General features: G+C 41.8%; 1 protein-coding gene across 1 annotated transcript in view; it reads right to left on the bottom strand.

The window, feature by feature from the left end:
* LAPTM4B (lysosomal protein transmembrane 4 beta) overlaps positions 1 to 15,494 on the bottom strand; it is a 60,989-nt gene that overhangs the window by 33,526 nt on the left and 11,969 nt on the right. Inside the window, exons 2-4 of the mRNA XM_068932972.1 lie at positions 11,627 to 11,738; positions 4,493 to 4,566; positions 3,712 to 3,834 (exon numbers count right to left, since the gene is read on the bottom strand). Of these exons, the coding sequence (XP_068789073.1) occupies positions 3,712 to 3,834; positions 4,493 to 4,566; positions 11,627 to 11,738 (309 nt within the window). The remainder of the gene's footprint in view (positions 1 to 3,711; positions 3,835 to 4,492; positions 4,567 to 11,626; positions 11,739 to 15,494) is intronic.

Raw genomic sequence — 15,494 nt, forward strand, 5'->3', positions numbered from 1 at the left:
TGTGCTTGGGGTCACAGCTAAGACAGAAGAGGGGTAAACAGCTTCAAAGAAAGTTATATAAGATAATCAAGGTTACTATGACTATTGTACATCAGCTGAAATTAACTGTACAAAATTTATCATGGCTCTTTGTAGTTTTTGCCAATCACTCATCTCCACTGTGACTGGTGAAATAAAAACGGCTCCTTGTTTCTGACTGAATTTGACCTGGATTAGTTTTTAGCTTCTCATTCTCATTGTTTCTCCTCTACTTTAAAGAGCCTTTTAATACCTAGTTATTCTGCATATGAAAACTGTAATGACATCATCTCTCAGTCTCCTTTCTTGGCAAGCTTACCAAGAAAAGTTGACTATCTCTCATCATATCACATTGTACCCAATTTTCACAGAGTTTTCGGAAGAACTTTTTTGCATATTCTCTGACTTTTGAACATTGTTAACACCCAGACACCAGAAATAGACAGATGCAACCAATGACACCAAAACAGAAGGAAAGTATCCTCTCTGTTACTATTCACAGCTCCTATTTTTTTATGTCCACAAATCCCACAAGCAGTTTTTGCAAACAGTAAAAAAAAAATTGGACACCCCTGTTTTGTCACTTCTTAGATTGCCTCCAGAGTCACTGCATCCCAGCTACAGTTGCCATACTATAAGACTGTAATACTGTATTCCTAATTCTTAAAGCATTTCTTTGTGTTAGCAGTGCAACACACTGCTGAATGGACTCAGGTTCCCAGTCAGTCTAGCTCACTCTGAGGAATGGTTCTGTCCTTAGAGTTATTTACTTCTCCATTAGTCTCTGCGTCAGCCATAGATTTTATTAGAAGTGATTTTGCTGGGAAGAGTCACAAGTACTTACTCTAGGCAATGAGGGATGTACTCACTTTGGGCAATGCAGGGATAAGGTCTTTCTGAGAGTGAGGCAGAATAGCTAGATTAAGTTCCTGCCTGAACCTCCCGCTGAAGGACCTGATCTCTCTAGACAGTGAGCCTAGGGAAGGTCTCCTGAGGCTGAAGTGAGCCTTTGTGAACAGCCTCACGCGTACCAAGATTACTAATGGAAATCAGGAAGAACATGAAACCAAGTGTCGATTCCTGGAGACCTTCCTCCAACCATGAGAAAGACCCATTGGAAGATGCTCGCCTTGACCACTACCCTTTGTAGTCTACCAGCTAACCCGTTCTAATCCATTCATATATCCTTTATTGATCTAGTGCTTTATTGTTGCTTTGAATAAGATGCTGCAAAAAGTCAAACATCTTACATCAAAAGTCCATTATACCAGTGGCCATCTTTATTGACTAACTTAGTAATCTTGTCAGTGAGAGAAAATGAGTTTGCCTGCAGGACTGATTTTCCATAAAATCATGCTGACAGTCATTAATCATATTCCTCTGTTCTAATCCTTTAACAATTGACTCTCATCTCAGCACTTCTGTTACTCTGCTTGTTAGTGACGTCAGGCTAATCACCCTACAATCATCTCGGAATTTCCCCTTGCTCTTTTGAGCACTGACAGTTTAGCACTCATGAAGTCTTGTGGAATTTCATTACCAGTCCAGAAAAAGATTTACATCAGTAAGACACAAATTTATGCAACCAGGCATTTCACTGCTTGAGAGTGCAAATTATTTGGACCTGCTCATTTAAAAATTACGTATTCAGAGTAAAAACTGTCTAATATGTTCCTTGACTGTCAGTGAATGGAAAGTACTTCAACACCCCATACAATATGATATATATACAACATATTGCTTGTTTCCAAGTTCTGAGCAGAATTCACTAGTGAACACTTTTTCCTTTTTTTAATCAATAATTTCATTGCCTCTGCCCAGTAATAGCCTCTCCTTGGATTAGGGCTTTTTTTTTTTACTTTTTGGCTTCTAATATCCTTACACTAACTAATAGCCTTTTGTCCCTTCCAACTATAGATTTTTCTCTGAGGTTGTTTAGATTTGTTAATTATTTTTTACCTCTTGTAACTTCTAATGGAGGTTTCATTAATTTCAGAAATAAGGTATCCAGAAATAAGGTATCTCAATAGCATGGCAAATTTTTAAAAGGAGATTAGGAAATATCTGCCTTTCTGCAAGTCAAACTGTAGGACCCACCTCCGTGCCTCAGCATACCACAGAAAAAGCTTCCGTGGACAGCAGACGGTGGCTACACCGAATGGGAGAGAAAAACATGTCCTTCTTGGATTTATCAGTAACACACTGGAGTTACCTTTAGAAATGTAGGCCAAAGTAGCAACATGCCTCAAAAAGCATTCTTCTGCACAGTTTGAAATATCTTCCAAGGTGTGCTCCTTATATTTCTGCTATGGAAGTATTGTAAATTAGAGGAATGACAGTGATACTTTAAAAGACTTTTTGAGAGAATCATCTCCTCTTTCCCCTCCTTTGTGCTAGTCCCAGCTGTGGCACCAGAGAATGGATTTTCTGCAGAACAGCAGTGACTTTTCTGTGTGCAACTCCCAGCACGTTCCTGTTCCCAGGCTGCTGCTTTCCCTCTCACAGTTTCCTTTGCACAGTGACCAAGACTGAGTTAAACCTGGTTACAACTAATCCTCTGGGAAGGGAGGAGAGTTAGCTCCAAAGCCCCAGTTCATCGTGCAAGCATACGGTTGCTTGTGCTGCCCCAAGAGAAAGGCTGGCACTGAGTCAGAAATGAGGGACCGCAGGCAAAGGGCAGATGGGAGGGCTTCTGGTGGCAGTGCACTTAAAGCACTCACCAAACTATGACCTTAATCTGCTGTTTCCCACTCGTGCCTCTGGGTATCTTTTGAATTATTCCTCTCTTCCAATGAAGCATCTGCTGTGAACACCTTAAATAAGGCGAAGGATAATACAGGCCCCTGATACACTCAGCTCCCGCTGGCTTGACACATTGCCACTTCCCACAGATCCGTGAGTGACTGCTTATCTGCCTACTGTTTCTCATTACCTGCTGTTTATACTTCCCTAGTTTTCTATCTCCATAACAACGTTAATAGCCAAGCTAATCTGAATTCAAGTTCTCAGGGCAGATTTTCAGAGACAGTTGCAGCATTAGTTGCTCCCAGAGCTCTGTAACTCCGTCCGAACCCACAGGCCAAGGTCCTGTGATGAGAGGGAGTTCAATAAATTCTTGTCTTCACTGTAGGTGGTTGCAATCACGTCATGCAAGCTCACATGATCATGACTATGGTTGTTTGGCCAAAATAGATTATGGCAAGAAGGGAGCCTGTAATCTCCCCTAAGAAAGAATCTGGTAACGTTTTTTAACACAATCAAACCTATCTTCAGTCAAACTCCTGCCTAACGAAATCTGTGCTAAAGTCACCAAATTAATTCAAAGGAGCAACATAACATCCTTGAAACAGCACCAAAACTCAATCACTAGTTGATCAACACAATAACTCTGAATCCAAAAGCAGTCACTTACTGATCTGTGTCTTGAAATACAATTCTCATGCTAAATGAAATGGTGCTTAGAGCTTTTACAACATTGCCAAACTCCAGAGCTCTGCACAAGTATTGTAACAAGTTATTAATGCAGCCTCGCTAGGAGGCTGAACATAGTCAAGCAAGCTCAGACTGAGAGGACTTTTCAAGGACTGCATAGGAAGTCAACAGTGAACCGTTGGCTGGAAATAAAGGACAAACTGTGCACCTTTTCAGTTTTCCATAAAGCCCCCAAAGGCCTGTGAATATCAATCGATTTACCAGCTGGCGGAGGTAGTCCTGAATTGTGCTGGGATAGACAAGTACGCTGATGGCAACCAATGTGTTGAGAGCAAAGTCAAAGATCTGGTAACAGAAGAAAGGAATGATCCAAGCTGCATGTTGCTAAAAAGGAAATAAAATAAAAACTTATCAGCCACAAGCTAAAAAAGAAGCAGACATTTCTTTTTGCACTAAAATCTGAAGAATATTTGACAGAATGCAGTGTTACATTTCATGAAACCGTAACAAAGAAATAACTCTGTAAATGAGCTAAAAGAAACACGACAGTCAAAAGAGTTGGACAAGCCAGCTTGGCTGCTAAACTGCTATAATATGGATGGTGTAAGTCCCACAGCTCATTTAACTGTGACATGTAGACACCACATAACATTGCCCTCACTTTCTTGGACTTCAGCCTTTTTTTTTTTAATTAATGGGATTAATATTGGTACAAACCCCAAGTTTAGGATGTGAATGGGAAAAAATTCCCTGAACTTTTATAGGAACAAGATTCAGTTCTCTAAAATCACAGCTTGCCCAGAGCTTACTTATATTTGAAACTGTGGACAGCAAATATAACAGAAGGCAGTCGTCCTGCCTTCAGCGTGGGGCTGTGAGATACCACAGATTTAAACAATCAGTTCTATCTCTTGTTTTTTTCCCTGTTTTCAACTAAACAACAACTAAACGAGAAATTGTTAGGAAGTACTTTTCTTAATGTTGTTTCTACAGAGTTTTATAAGTCACTTGATTCATGCCTTTACTGACCATAATGAATTACCTTATATGCTCCATATGTAGCCATTGCACAGATCAGAATCATAAGGAGAGAAATTGCTGTAGCTATGCACATATCTGGAAGAGAAACATATCAAAATGATTGCAGATAAATACAGAGCTTACTTCTGTTATTTTGCCATCTGCCTCGTGCAGTGCATCTTGAAGAGCAAGATGGTCAAGTGGGGTGGAGATGGGGGCAAGTAGATCATTCAGCCTACACTGGATGAAATCTCTGGCTCGTGTGGGAAACCTCCCAAACAAAATGAGAAACAAAGAACAATAGCAGATGAACACATCACACTGCACAAGCATCTGCAGCCTCTACCAGGCTGGAGAGATGCCGTGAATATTTTCACTTTTCTAAAGGATTTTCAACAGTGGGGGGAAGACTTGACTAGAAGATTATTTTGCCTGTGATGATGACATATGCATCCACAAAGCATCTGAACTGTACTGAACAGGTGACCATCACAGATAAATCTGAGCTTGCCAGACCCACATGAAGCTCAGCAGGAGCCAGCTGCCTGGCTATTACCCAATGCCTCTGGTACATTTACACCCTGTACTGAACTCTGTCTGCTGTGACAGGGCTCCCAGTATCAGCACAGCTCATACGAATCAGCAGGAACTACTGTCACATCTTCGACCACCATTGTGGACATGTCTCTCAGTCTAAAGAAATTCACAGCCTTAAAAGTGATGTCCCTATTGACCTAAATAGCTAAGTTCAAATTAACCTTAGCAAGACCAGGATCTTCTCATTATTGCCGCTCTTACTCTGTGACTAACCTAAAGGATGGCCAAGCTAAAATGGGTCTGGAAACAAACAAAAAGAGAATACACACCATAGTTTGTTTTGGTTGCTATGCACCATTGCTCACATATCTGTAAAATCTTCAGAAAAGCAGAAAGGAATTTTTAAAAGAAAAACTGGACAAGGCAAGAAGAGGCATCTTAGAGTAGAAATCCTGGAAATTTTAATTTCAACTGAGAATACCACAAAGTTATACAGTTTATTAATAATATAAATGCATGACTACAGTTTATTAATAATATAAATGCATGACTATCTTAAAGTAGTTTAAGAAGCAAAATACTCTTTAAGGTTTTGATCAGAGCAATTACAGTACTCCTGTCTTTTTCTTCTATAACCACTGAGCTTTCAGTTAGCTTCTCACTACATTTTAGGAGTTCCTAAGCCACGATATGCTGGAAGGAGGTCCTGGGAGAAAAAAGTAACATTTGGCCTTTTCCTATAGACCTCCCTGGATACCATTACAGGCTGTAGTCAGAATGCTAGAAGAAAGAATGTATTTCTGAGCCTGACATTGCACTATTTGGGAATGCAACTAAAAGCTGCATCTACTTTTCAGAGACTAAGACAGTGTACAAAGAGTAAAGAAGATGTAAGGTATATGGGACATAATCTCTAGAATTTCCAGCTGGCCTGTGAGATATCTGCTGCTTACAGCTCTGTTACCAGGTGCATTTAAACTACCTTCCCTGATGAAGCAGCAGGTAGAATTGGGTCGTACTGAAGTACAAGACAGATATTCAGACAGTTCACTACCCATCATTGTCTGACTTTAGAGGCATTTAAGGTGCTAAAATGCCTCCATTTGATCACAGAGTTGCCATGGCAGCTAAACATGAATTCCAGCACATGAGGCGTATGCATTCCATAGCTAAAGGACGCCTCCCTGGTTGCAGCAAGATGTGGTTGTGTGTAGGTGCCCTCAAGCCTGCAGTGAAGTCTCTCAAAGGGTCTGGCTGCTAGCCACAGAGCAAACACTTGAATCTTTGTATTATTATCAAAATAAATAACTTGTGCCACTGGCAAATCTCACCCAAGAGAGAGGCTCCCTGCACTCAGTTCTGAGTTTAGCTGCACCCTGGCACTCAGTGTTTCCTACCAGGTGGCTTTAAACGGCTCATTTTGTGGACGCTGGGAACTGCCCTATGGAGGCATCTGGCCTCCCTGCTTATGATTCAGAAGGGGCTGACACCTCGTTAGTGCATCCCAAATTGCTCTTTGGAGGAACTTCCTTCTCCTCATTGATTGTATAGGGAATACTGATATGCAGCTTAGGCATCTGAGTTATATCACCATGACCACTCTCTAGCTTTTTAGGTGCTGTAATAGGTGTGTTGTGTGCCTATTACAGGTAAGCTGAATCCTGCCCTCGAGAGAGAAGCACCTAAAAAACAAGCCTGTGCTAATGGATGTCACCACAGTCTCCCCACACTCTTATTTATGCTGTCAGTTACTCTAATTGCCCCATACGCATCATGTGGAATCAAAATGATTTTGAATAGACCAGGTACAATTAAGATAATGAAAGAAAAGTGGAAATGGTTGCTTACAGCCACTAACCTCAACTGAAGCTCTTGATAAAGATACTCTTGGATCAATTTTGTTATTTTAAGTCATTAGTTTGAAGGTACTGCTCATTTATTTATTCCATCCATTCTTAACCCCAGTCACCTATTCACCGTTTCCAAGGGGAAGCTGCTTCATTGTCAGTGATGGCAGATGCAGTGGAGCTACAGGCCTTGCTTTGCTTATGATCATGGCGGTACTGGTTCAAAGCCAAAGCCTAGTAAATTGTTATAAACTTGACTTTCAGGCTTTGATCTGACACACTCGTGTTCCCAGTCTTTTCTGACTCTCTAGCTGTGCTCTGCCATGCCAAGTCCTACTCAGCTCAAGCTGGTTCTTTCTCTTAAGACTTCACTGGGTTTATTGAGCTATGTTGGCTTAAATTAATGAGAATGAAACTAGGTATGCAGCACACTAAATGAGAAGCTGACAGGCGTGTGCGCTTTTTTGTAGCAACTGGCCTTGCTGTACTGTCCTTGCTATTCACGACTAGAACTGTATTTGGACAACCACAGTATTTTTATGCCCTCTTGTTTTTGATGGCTTTTCGAGTTTTTTTTTTTGTGTTTCAAAGAAACCAGTTGGTTCTTCTTCCTCTTACATTTTGCAGTGAGAGCCTACCTTCTTGCCTGTGAGGACTCCCACTTCCTACTTCAGGGAGAAGATGCTGCTGGTGCTGAGCAGAGCTCCTGCCACGTCACGCTGACTTGCACGGAGCAGCTCAATACACCCAGGCAGTGCAATGGGGGGAGCAGGACCTGACGGAGAGGTGGGAAAGCAAGGCTGAGAGCTCCCCTGCCAGAAGTGCGAGCCTCCCACTGAAGCCAACACGGGAGGCCTCCCACTGCAGGAGCTCCTTGCTGGCCCTTCTTGCAGATAAGTTTCCTGGCCAGCAAGAGCTGCCTTCCTCCCTTCGTCTCCCACCCAGGAAGGGTGGTGGCGGCTGCTGCAGCAGCAGAGAAGCAGCGAGGAGCAGCCGGGGGGGCCGGTCCCCGAGCCAGGATCAGTGTGGAACGGCAGAGACTTCACATCTCCAGCTCATCACCTTCCCCAGCCCTGGAGTTCATTACTGGCTTGTAGCTCCTATAGAAGAGTCTAAAAAGATCCTGACCAGCAGCCTACAATCCTCAGATAGCTTTGGACCACCCTCACCAAGCCTTTATTTACCTAGTAGCCTGGTGTCTTTCCAGCTAGCTAAGGGTTATTTATTCCCTCTGTATATCGTCCAAGCTGCTGTGTGAGCTCCGTCCTCTCCTCCTGGCGGCCGTGGGCCTGACGGCATCGCCGCCCTGGAGCAAGCTGTGTCTCAGTGGCATTTTGTCCACAAGATAGGAGGGAGGCCAGTTTCCTCACCTTTGAGCCCAGCTCATTTCCTCCAGAGGATGAGGCTAGACAGGAAGATGCAGCCCTGAACAGGCCAAGCTGGGGCAAGGATTTGGTTTTTTCCTCTCCCCATGTCATGGGGCTTATGCTACATTGGAGATGCTGATGGAGAGGGGCAGGAGAGGACTTGCTCTACAATTTCCCTCCAGCCCCAACAGAAATTCAAGCCTGCTATCTGTAGGCTTTCTTGTAAACACATTTGAATTCATCTTTTTAGGTCCCAGATGCATGTCACGCTCTCCAAAGAGACCATCAATCAGTGTACCCTGCCTTTCGTTCCCTTGGGCCCCACACAGTCCTCTCAGTTGTCTCATTTGCACGTCCCCAGGCAGGGACGCAGGCTGATTTTGGCCTGATTCGCTGGAGTTGAAGTTCCCATCAGTTTCTACAGGGCACACAGAGCATTTCAATCCTGGTTTTCATATGGTTTATGAAGTGTCACATACATCTGCGACACTGCGTAGTAGTAAATAAAAACAAGCAACGCAGCTGCTGGGCCGTTAAAATGTCAGGATCACAGTCTGTATATCTGGACAAGCTGAGCAGGAGCTCAGGTGAAGACCTCAGGAAAGACAAGACGATTTATAGGGCTCTTCCATCTTCTGCACAGAGATTATTAGTCTTTTAACAGCAGAAATATAACACTGGGTAGTTATCACATTTCTAGTGTTTCCTAGTCCAGCTTCTAGTTCATAAACTCCCTCAGGCTCTAAGGAAACAATAACAATAAAAACAAGACTAACTGGACTCAGATGAATGTCCAGTACAGTAGGAAGCCTGGAGTTTTCCCTAGTTCCCAGAGGTAAGAGAGTCAGCCAAACCACACACACTGGTGTCCTCCCAGTACATCCATCTGCCACATGGCAAATCTTTGCAGGTTTTTTTTTTTTTTGCCATTGTTTCCTTTCTAAAATAGAAGGGAAAAGCGATAATGTACTGCTGCTTATAAGTGCTCAGGTAAACACTTCCTCTGCGTAGAAGAAGAGTCATTTCAGACCCTCTGGTAATGCCATAGGAAGCGTGCTAAATCCTGAAATTATGGATGAGCAGTCATTTGCAGAAGAACTGATGCTGCATGGGCATTTTCAGACATTTTGCGCTAGACTGGCTCTGCTTCTCTGCATGTGACAGGAATTTTTCCCACTCCAGTAACAGAAGTTTGAAAATACTCCATAAACCAGGCCTATGCACACTTAGAAATAAATATGAATATAAATACTAAAGGAATCCTGGTTTCCTGAAAGTCAATGGCAAATCTGTCACTAACTTCATGTGAGCCATAATTCCACTACTATGACGCAGTTGATATAAGTTTATTTTCGGGTGATATTTTCAGATGTTATGTCAAAGAGCCTATTCAAAGAGAGATGGAAAGGGAGTGACAATTTTGCATGCAAAGTCTGTGTCTACTTTTTTTTGTTTGCTATTGATAGGGGCATCAAAAGTAGTATTGAGAATAATGGCTACTAATATTTCTGTCATTATTATTTGTCAGCACGAGTACATACAGTTAACAACTTTAGGACTTTCATTAGCATAAATATGGATGTATCCTGTAGTCTTAACTTGTTGTGTTTTGAGTACATGATTTCATATAAGAATTTCAGCATATGTAACAAACCTAGGAAACGTCTTCAGAAAAAGACAAATAAACACAGGACAGAAGAAGAACATGTAAAAGTTTGTCTGACGGTTTATCTCAAAAAGAAAATACTTCCTCAGATTTGAACAAATGTAATCATACTGTAAAAAAAAAAAAAAACTAATTCTCTCTTGCCAGCTATTTCCAGTAACTATAAAAGCCAGTAGCCTGATTCAGCTGCCTTTACTCAGTAAGGCATTAAACCTGAGGGAGTCAACGAATAAAAGGAGACATTAATTCAGATGTTCATTTGTAATTTAACTTCCTGGGAAATGTTCCCTTTACCAAATGGAAATGAGGTTGCTTGGCCCACAGGCCATCCTTTTACTGTCTTTCAGGGTTCACTTCAGAAACCTCAATAAAAGATACAGAAAATACAATTTTCAAATGTAGATGGAAATCCCCAATGTACTTGATCTGACAGCTATAGCATTACAAAACAGAATTACTATTTTAAAGCCTTGGGCACTGGCAGGCCTCTGATGTCGGCTATATAAAACCACACTGACAGACAGTCATTACCAAGGTTAATCTCTGAGAATTAGGACAAGGCAGTCAGTTTTAATATGTCAGAAGCAGCTAGGAGCTCATCTGTATCTACTGTGGTCCTTACTTTCTTAAACCCAGTTATATAAAAAGATTTTTATTCATAAGTTGTAGGTGCTTTTTTTCAATCAAGACAAGTAAAGTAGCAATTGCCCCTATGCCCTCCAGTTATCCCTTAACTCACGCCCAGGAGCTCTGACATACCATGGTCATAATTATTTTTCTCATGTGTGGAGCTGTTCCTTCTCCTGCCGATATTTTTATGGCCTTCAGTAGGAATAATGAAAGAGCTTAAAACCTTTTGCTGTGGATGTGTGTCCTTCTGAGCAGCAAGACACCACTGTAACTAGTATAAGACCTTATTTCAAATTACAGTGAGAAATGTTGAATGTATCAATCTTACGAGTAGAACTGCAGGCATTTTTATCAAAATCACATAGAGGAGAAAGTTTTCTAGACACTATTCAAAAATTTAAAACAGACAAACAAGCAAACAAACCTAAGTGCCATCAAATCATTTTAAACATTAATGGAAGAAAGAAGCATTTTTCCTTACAAGGAATAGGAATTTTTTGTAGGAGATATAGATGGGCCTGGATCACCCTTCCCTGAAATCATATCTAGGTTTTGCTACATCCTTTGGTGAGTGAAGGAAGCAGCTCTGCATTATCACTAATACATCTATGATTATATGGTTAATACTTATACTTGCATCTATTACAACAGGCTTGCACAAGTCATGCTAGATGCACGAGGGGTGCGTAAATATGCACAATGGGAATGAACACGTTCAGACACTTATATAAACAGCAGCTTGTATCCTTATGCATGTGCAGGCACTAAAGGACATGCTGCTTGGAGGCCCAGAGACTCCACATCTCCTGCAAAATCCCACTGAGGGGTTCCAGCATCATTCGAGGGATAACATCTCCTTGTCAAGGGGTGGCTCTGTCCTCAACGAGTCACATAACAGCATAGCAGATAAGATTACTAATATAACAGACAAGGTTACTAATAGGTATCCTTTTTGAACTATGCCATAAATGCACCTTTCACAATAAAAGTGTAACTGCAAGATACCAAGACGAAGAAATAATTAAAGCACAATAATTGTTGAAACGATAGGATAGCTACATACATGCTAGAGAGCAAAGAGCGCTTATAGTTAAACATTATGTACTTACTGGCATCATCCATAAATTCGAATTCACCCCCCAGCTCAGCACTCGTTAAGTGGTACTGGTCAGGATCAGTCAGGGCGCTCAGCAGGATCAGCAATACCACCGAATTGATAATCTACAGAGAGGAAGAAGGAAAAGGGTCAGGCTGTGAAAGTACTCAGTGAAAACACTCTGGGCAGGATACGCCCACTGCAGGCTACACTAACTATGGCAGAGGCTGTGTTTTGACTGCAAAACTGTAAGTAGTTAACTGACACGTTAATTAGTTTCTCTGGATTTGCATAAATAGGGTATATTTCTTCCCCAAGTGGCAGGAGAACGAAACACAGCATAGGCTACCCCTCTTCCTTCAGACTCCCTCCTCACAACATCGGACAAGTTACCACTGCTCTTTCGGGCTGTAAAACATGTTAAAACATCCACCTCAGTTTGCTCTGTTGTAAGAACTAAATCAATTACAAAGCAATCATTTTGAGATTACTATAAATGAGCGCTGTAGTCAACGATTATTAGCGTGGCAGAGCTGGAACTGATGACATGTCCTCTTAAATTGCTAAATGGTCAAAGAGGAGCTGATTTGCTGGAAGAGACCAAATTTTAAGAGAGGCTGTGGGAGATGAGCTGATTCACACGAACCTCCTAAATCAGGAGGCCCAGGGAGCCAAGAGTAGGTGGCAATATTAGGCCAATGTCTGATGCACATTTTCCTATGTCACATGCCACAGAAAGAAATTCACATTCACTAAGACTTTGTATATGAGATGCAATAAGCGAACAAAAAGTAAGAAAATAATAGAGAGTGAGAAAATTAGCAGAAACCCATTGCCAAGTATCAGACATCAGAGGGATGCAGAGGTAGGCAAGAGCTGTATTTTGAAACAGATCTGAACAAAATGCTCTTATCACATTGAGCTGAGTAGGACTAACTGTAGAAAAAAAGATTGCTCAGCATGAAATAGCACAATCTGGCTAAAAGATCGAAGATCTCCAGAACTAGTAAGATAACGGATTAACAGGAAAACTATTAAAAGAAAGCCAGTAATAGAGTATGTTGGGAAAGCTGCGTTTGTATTGCTTTGGTTCTCACTTTGAAGTTATCCCAATCTGACCACAGGTTACTAGCAGCAACAAAAAAGAGTAAGAACATAGGCTATAATAAGACATGAACAGGCTATCTTGGGTAAGATAAACGCTTTTTGATGGATAAATTCCATCAAGTTCAGCCAATTTCAGCTCTGTTGTTTAATTACTTTAAAAAATAATTTTTTAAAAACAGTTGAGCATAGGTTGGATTCACAAGACAGGGAAAGGCCAAGCACAGTTTGTCCCTTTGTAAAGAAGAAAGGCCATGCAAAGAATTCCTGGCTAGATTGTGAGATTTAAGAATAAAGGAGCCCAAGAACAAATAATCAAGCAGTCTCCTTGATGGCACTCATAACTGGTATGGTCAGAAGCAACAACTAGCATGGATTTGTCAAGGATAAACCATGCTAAACTATCCTATTCTCCCTCTCTGACAGGCTAACAGGCCTTACAGACAGGGGGAAAGTGTCACATATGGTCTCCTTCCATCTTCACAGGACTTTTGACATTATCCTTTATGAGATTCTCATAACTGAGCTAGGAAAACCTCAACAGGTGAGCCCCCAACCAGGTGGACAGCTGCAATGAAAGAATAGTTCTCACGGATTCACAGCCAACATGGAAGATACATTGAATGGTGTTCTCCAGTGTTGTGGAAATACTCAGCATTGTCACCTGTGACTTGTATTTTCCTTTAATTTGCAACCAATGCCAAGCAGTAAGCACTGTAGGAGATGCAATTAGAAAGATTTTGATCAACTGTAGCAGAAGCCTGAGATAAATAGAGCATAATTTAGTAAAGATAAGTGCAAAGCATCACATTTGTGACAAACAGCTGCAGACATACAAGAGGAAAAATAACTGAATAGGTAACAGTTCTTCAAAAAGCTGTCAGGGTATGACAGTGAATAATCTCTGACCGTGACTCAGTGCCATCCCGTTAGCTCCTCTGGGCAGCTGCGTCACACTGGGCAGTACAGCAGGAACATGGGTGTTAGACTTGCATGACAACCTTCCCTTTGCCTGTCAATGGGGCCCCTGCAGGACCACAGCGTCCCCCTCACAGGGCTTCAGGAACTTACCTAGAAGGACCCTGGGGAGGATATAACCACAAGAACAGAGGGTCATCGGGCTTCCAAAAAGCATGACTGGCTGGGAGAAAACTGCAGTTGTTTAGGCTAGTGAGAGAAGATGGAAGGAGATGGTGGGATGATGGAGTTTTTCATATGGGGGAAGGTAAGGAAAAGAAGAAAGTATTAAACCCTTCTGCAGATACACTGGGAGATGAGCAAAATAACACATTCAAATTACAGTAAAAGGAGATTTAGGTTAAACAACTTGCTGAGCAGTAAGAATAATCAGGCATCAGAAAAGATTTTCTAGGGGTGTTAAGGAGTCTTCATCACTGTATTTTTTTATAGAACACTTAGATAACTTTGTGTTGGGAATGCTGTAGCCATAGATGGTCTTGTCGTGGCACTGAAGATGGATCAGATGATCTTCAAGATCCAAACTTACATTCCATAAGTCCTCTCAATTTCAAACATTACTGATAACTTTAGACTGCAATCCAGTTATTGCTTTATATTCTTTTGTTGAAAGCTAGAGGACAGATGCCAGGAATAAATGTTACTTAAGAGGAGTACTCACAATAATCAAGCAATCAGGAACTACAAATGTATACAATGTTGCTTTTTTAAAGGCATACAAGTTTAATCTTTTGTACAGATACAGACAGAAAGATTCATAAAATACTGATCTACGCACTCTACTTTCTCCATTTGGACATGTCCAGATTCAGAGTACATATTTGTCAGTGCAGTCTTTGTGTCTCTCTTTAAAATACAGGATGTGTTTGCTTAATCTAAACCTTCCCGCAGTCAGTGGGACTCTCTCTAATGCCGTCAGTGCATCACGTTTCTAATCGATCAGTTTTTTATCCTGAGCTCCTCATAATGGTGTTTGAGCACCTTCCAGCTGTACTGTCAGCAGACCAAGTGAAAAATACCATGTATTTATTCTCTCAACCTCTTTCTCAGAGAAGAAATTGTGCACAGTTGGATGTATTGTATTTGTTTTTTGTTTTGAAAGTGATGCAAACTTTGAATTTTGAATGATGCTTTAACACAGAAATTTAGTATGCCTAAAAACTTACTGATGTAGCATCTTCCTAGGAGACATAACCAAGCAAAAGAGCCTAAAGTGATTCGCTGCTGGTCTATGCAGTTAGTATGAGGGCTGAAATCTCCGTTCTAGGAAAGCCAAAAGGAGGTTTTTCTCCTCTCTCAGTAGGGCCAGGATTTCCTCCAAGATATTTTATATTCCTTCAGTAACAAATAATGTCATGACTAATCAACATTATGCAATGTTTCAGTAAGAAATTAAGCCCTTGTGCCTCCCTTATGACGCACGTTGTCCTCCTTTTACAGATGGAAAAATGGACATATGCTCATGAACATGCATCAGGCTGGTGTTCAGCAGCGAGAACAAAATGCAAGATTTTCCACTGTCCCTGCTACCCCCCAGCCTCCCTCACTCTGCCCAGCCCTAGACCTCCATTTCAGCCAGCCCGGGGCCCTCTGTCCCTGCCCACCACCTTGCAGCGGTGTCGGCTCCAGCCCCGGCTCCTGGTGGACCTCTCAGAAGCACGTTGTAGCTTGTCTCCAGGACCGTTTCTGGCCCCATCCCCTTTTGCTGCTGGACGGCCTCTGGCCCTGGTTCAGCGTTTGCCGTGTCAAGGGCTACCGATGGACCCCCTTGCCAGCCCCCAGCTCAGCCCTGTGGGACG

Source organism: Struthio camelus, chromosome 2 (assembly GCF_040807025.1).
Source record: "Struthio camelus isolate bStrCam1 chromosome 2, bStrCam1.hap1, whole genome shotgun sequence".
NCBI classification, from domain to species: domain Eukaryota; kingdom Metazoa; phylum Chordata; class Aves; order Struthioniformes; family Struthionidae; genus Struthio; species Struthio camelus.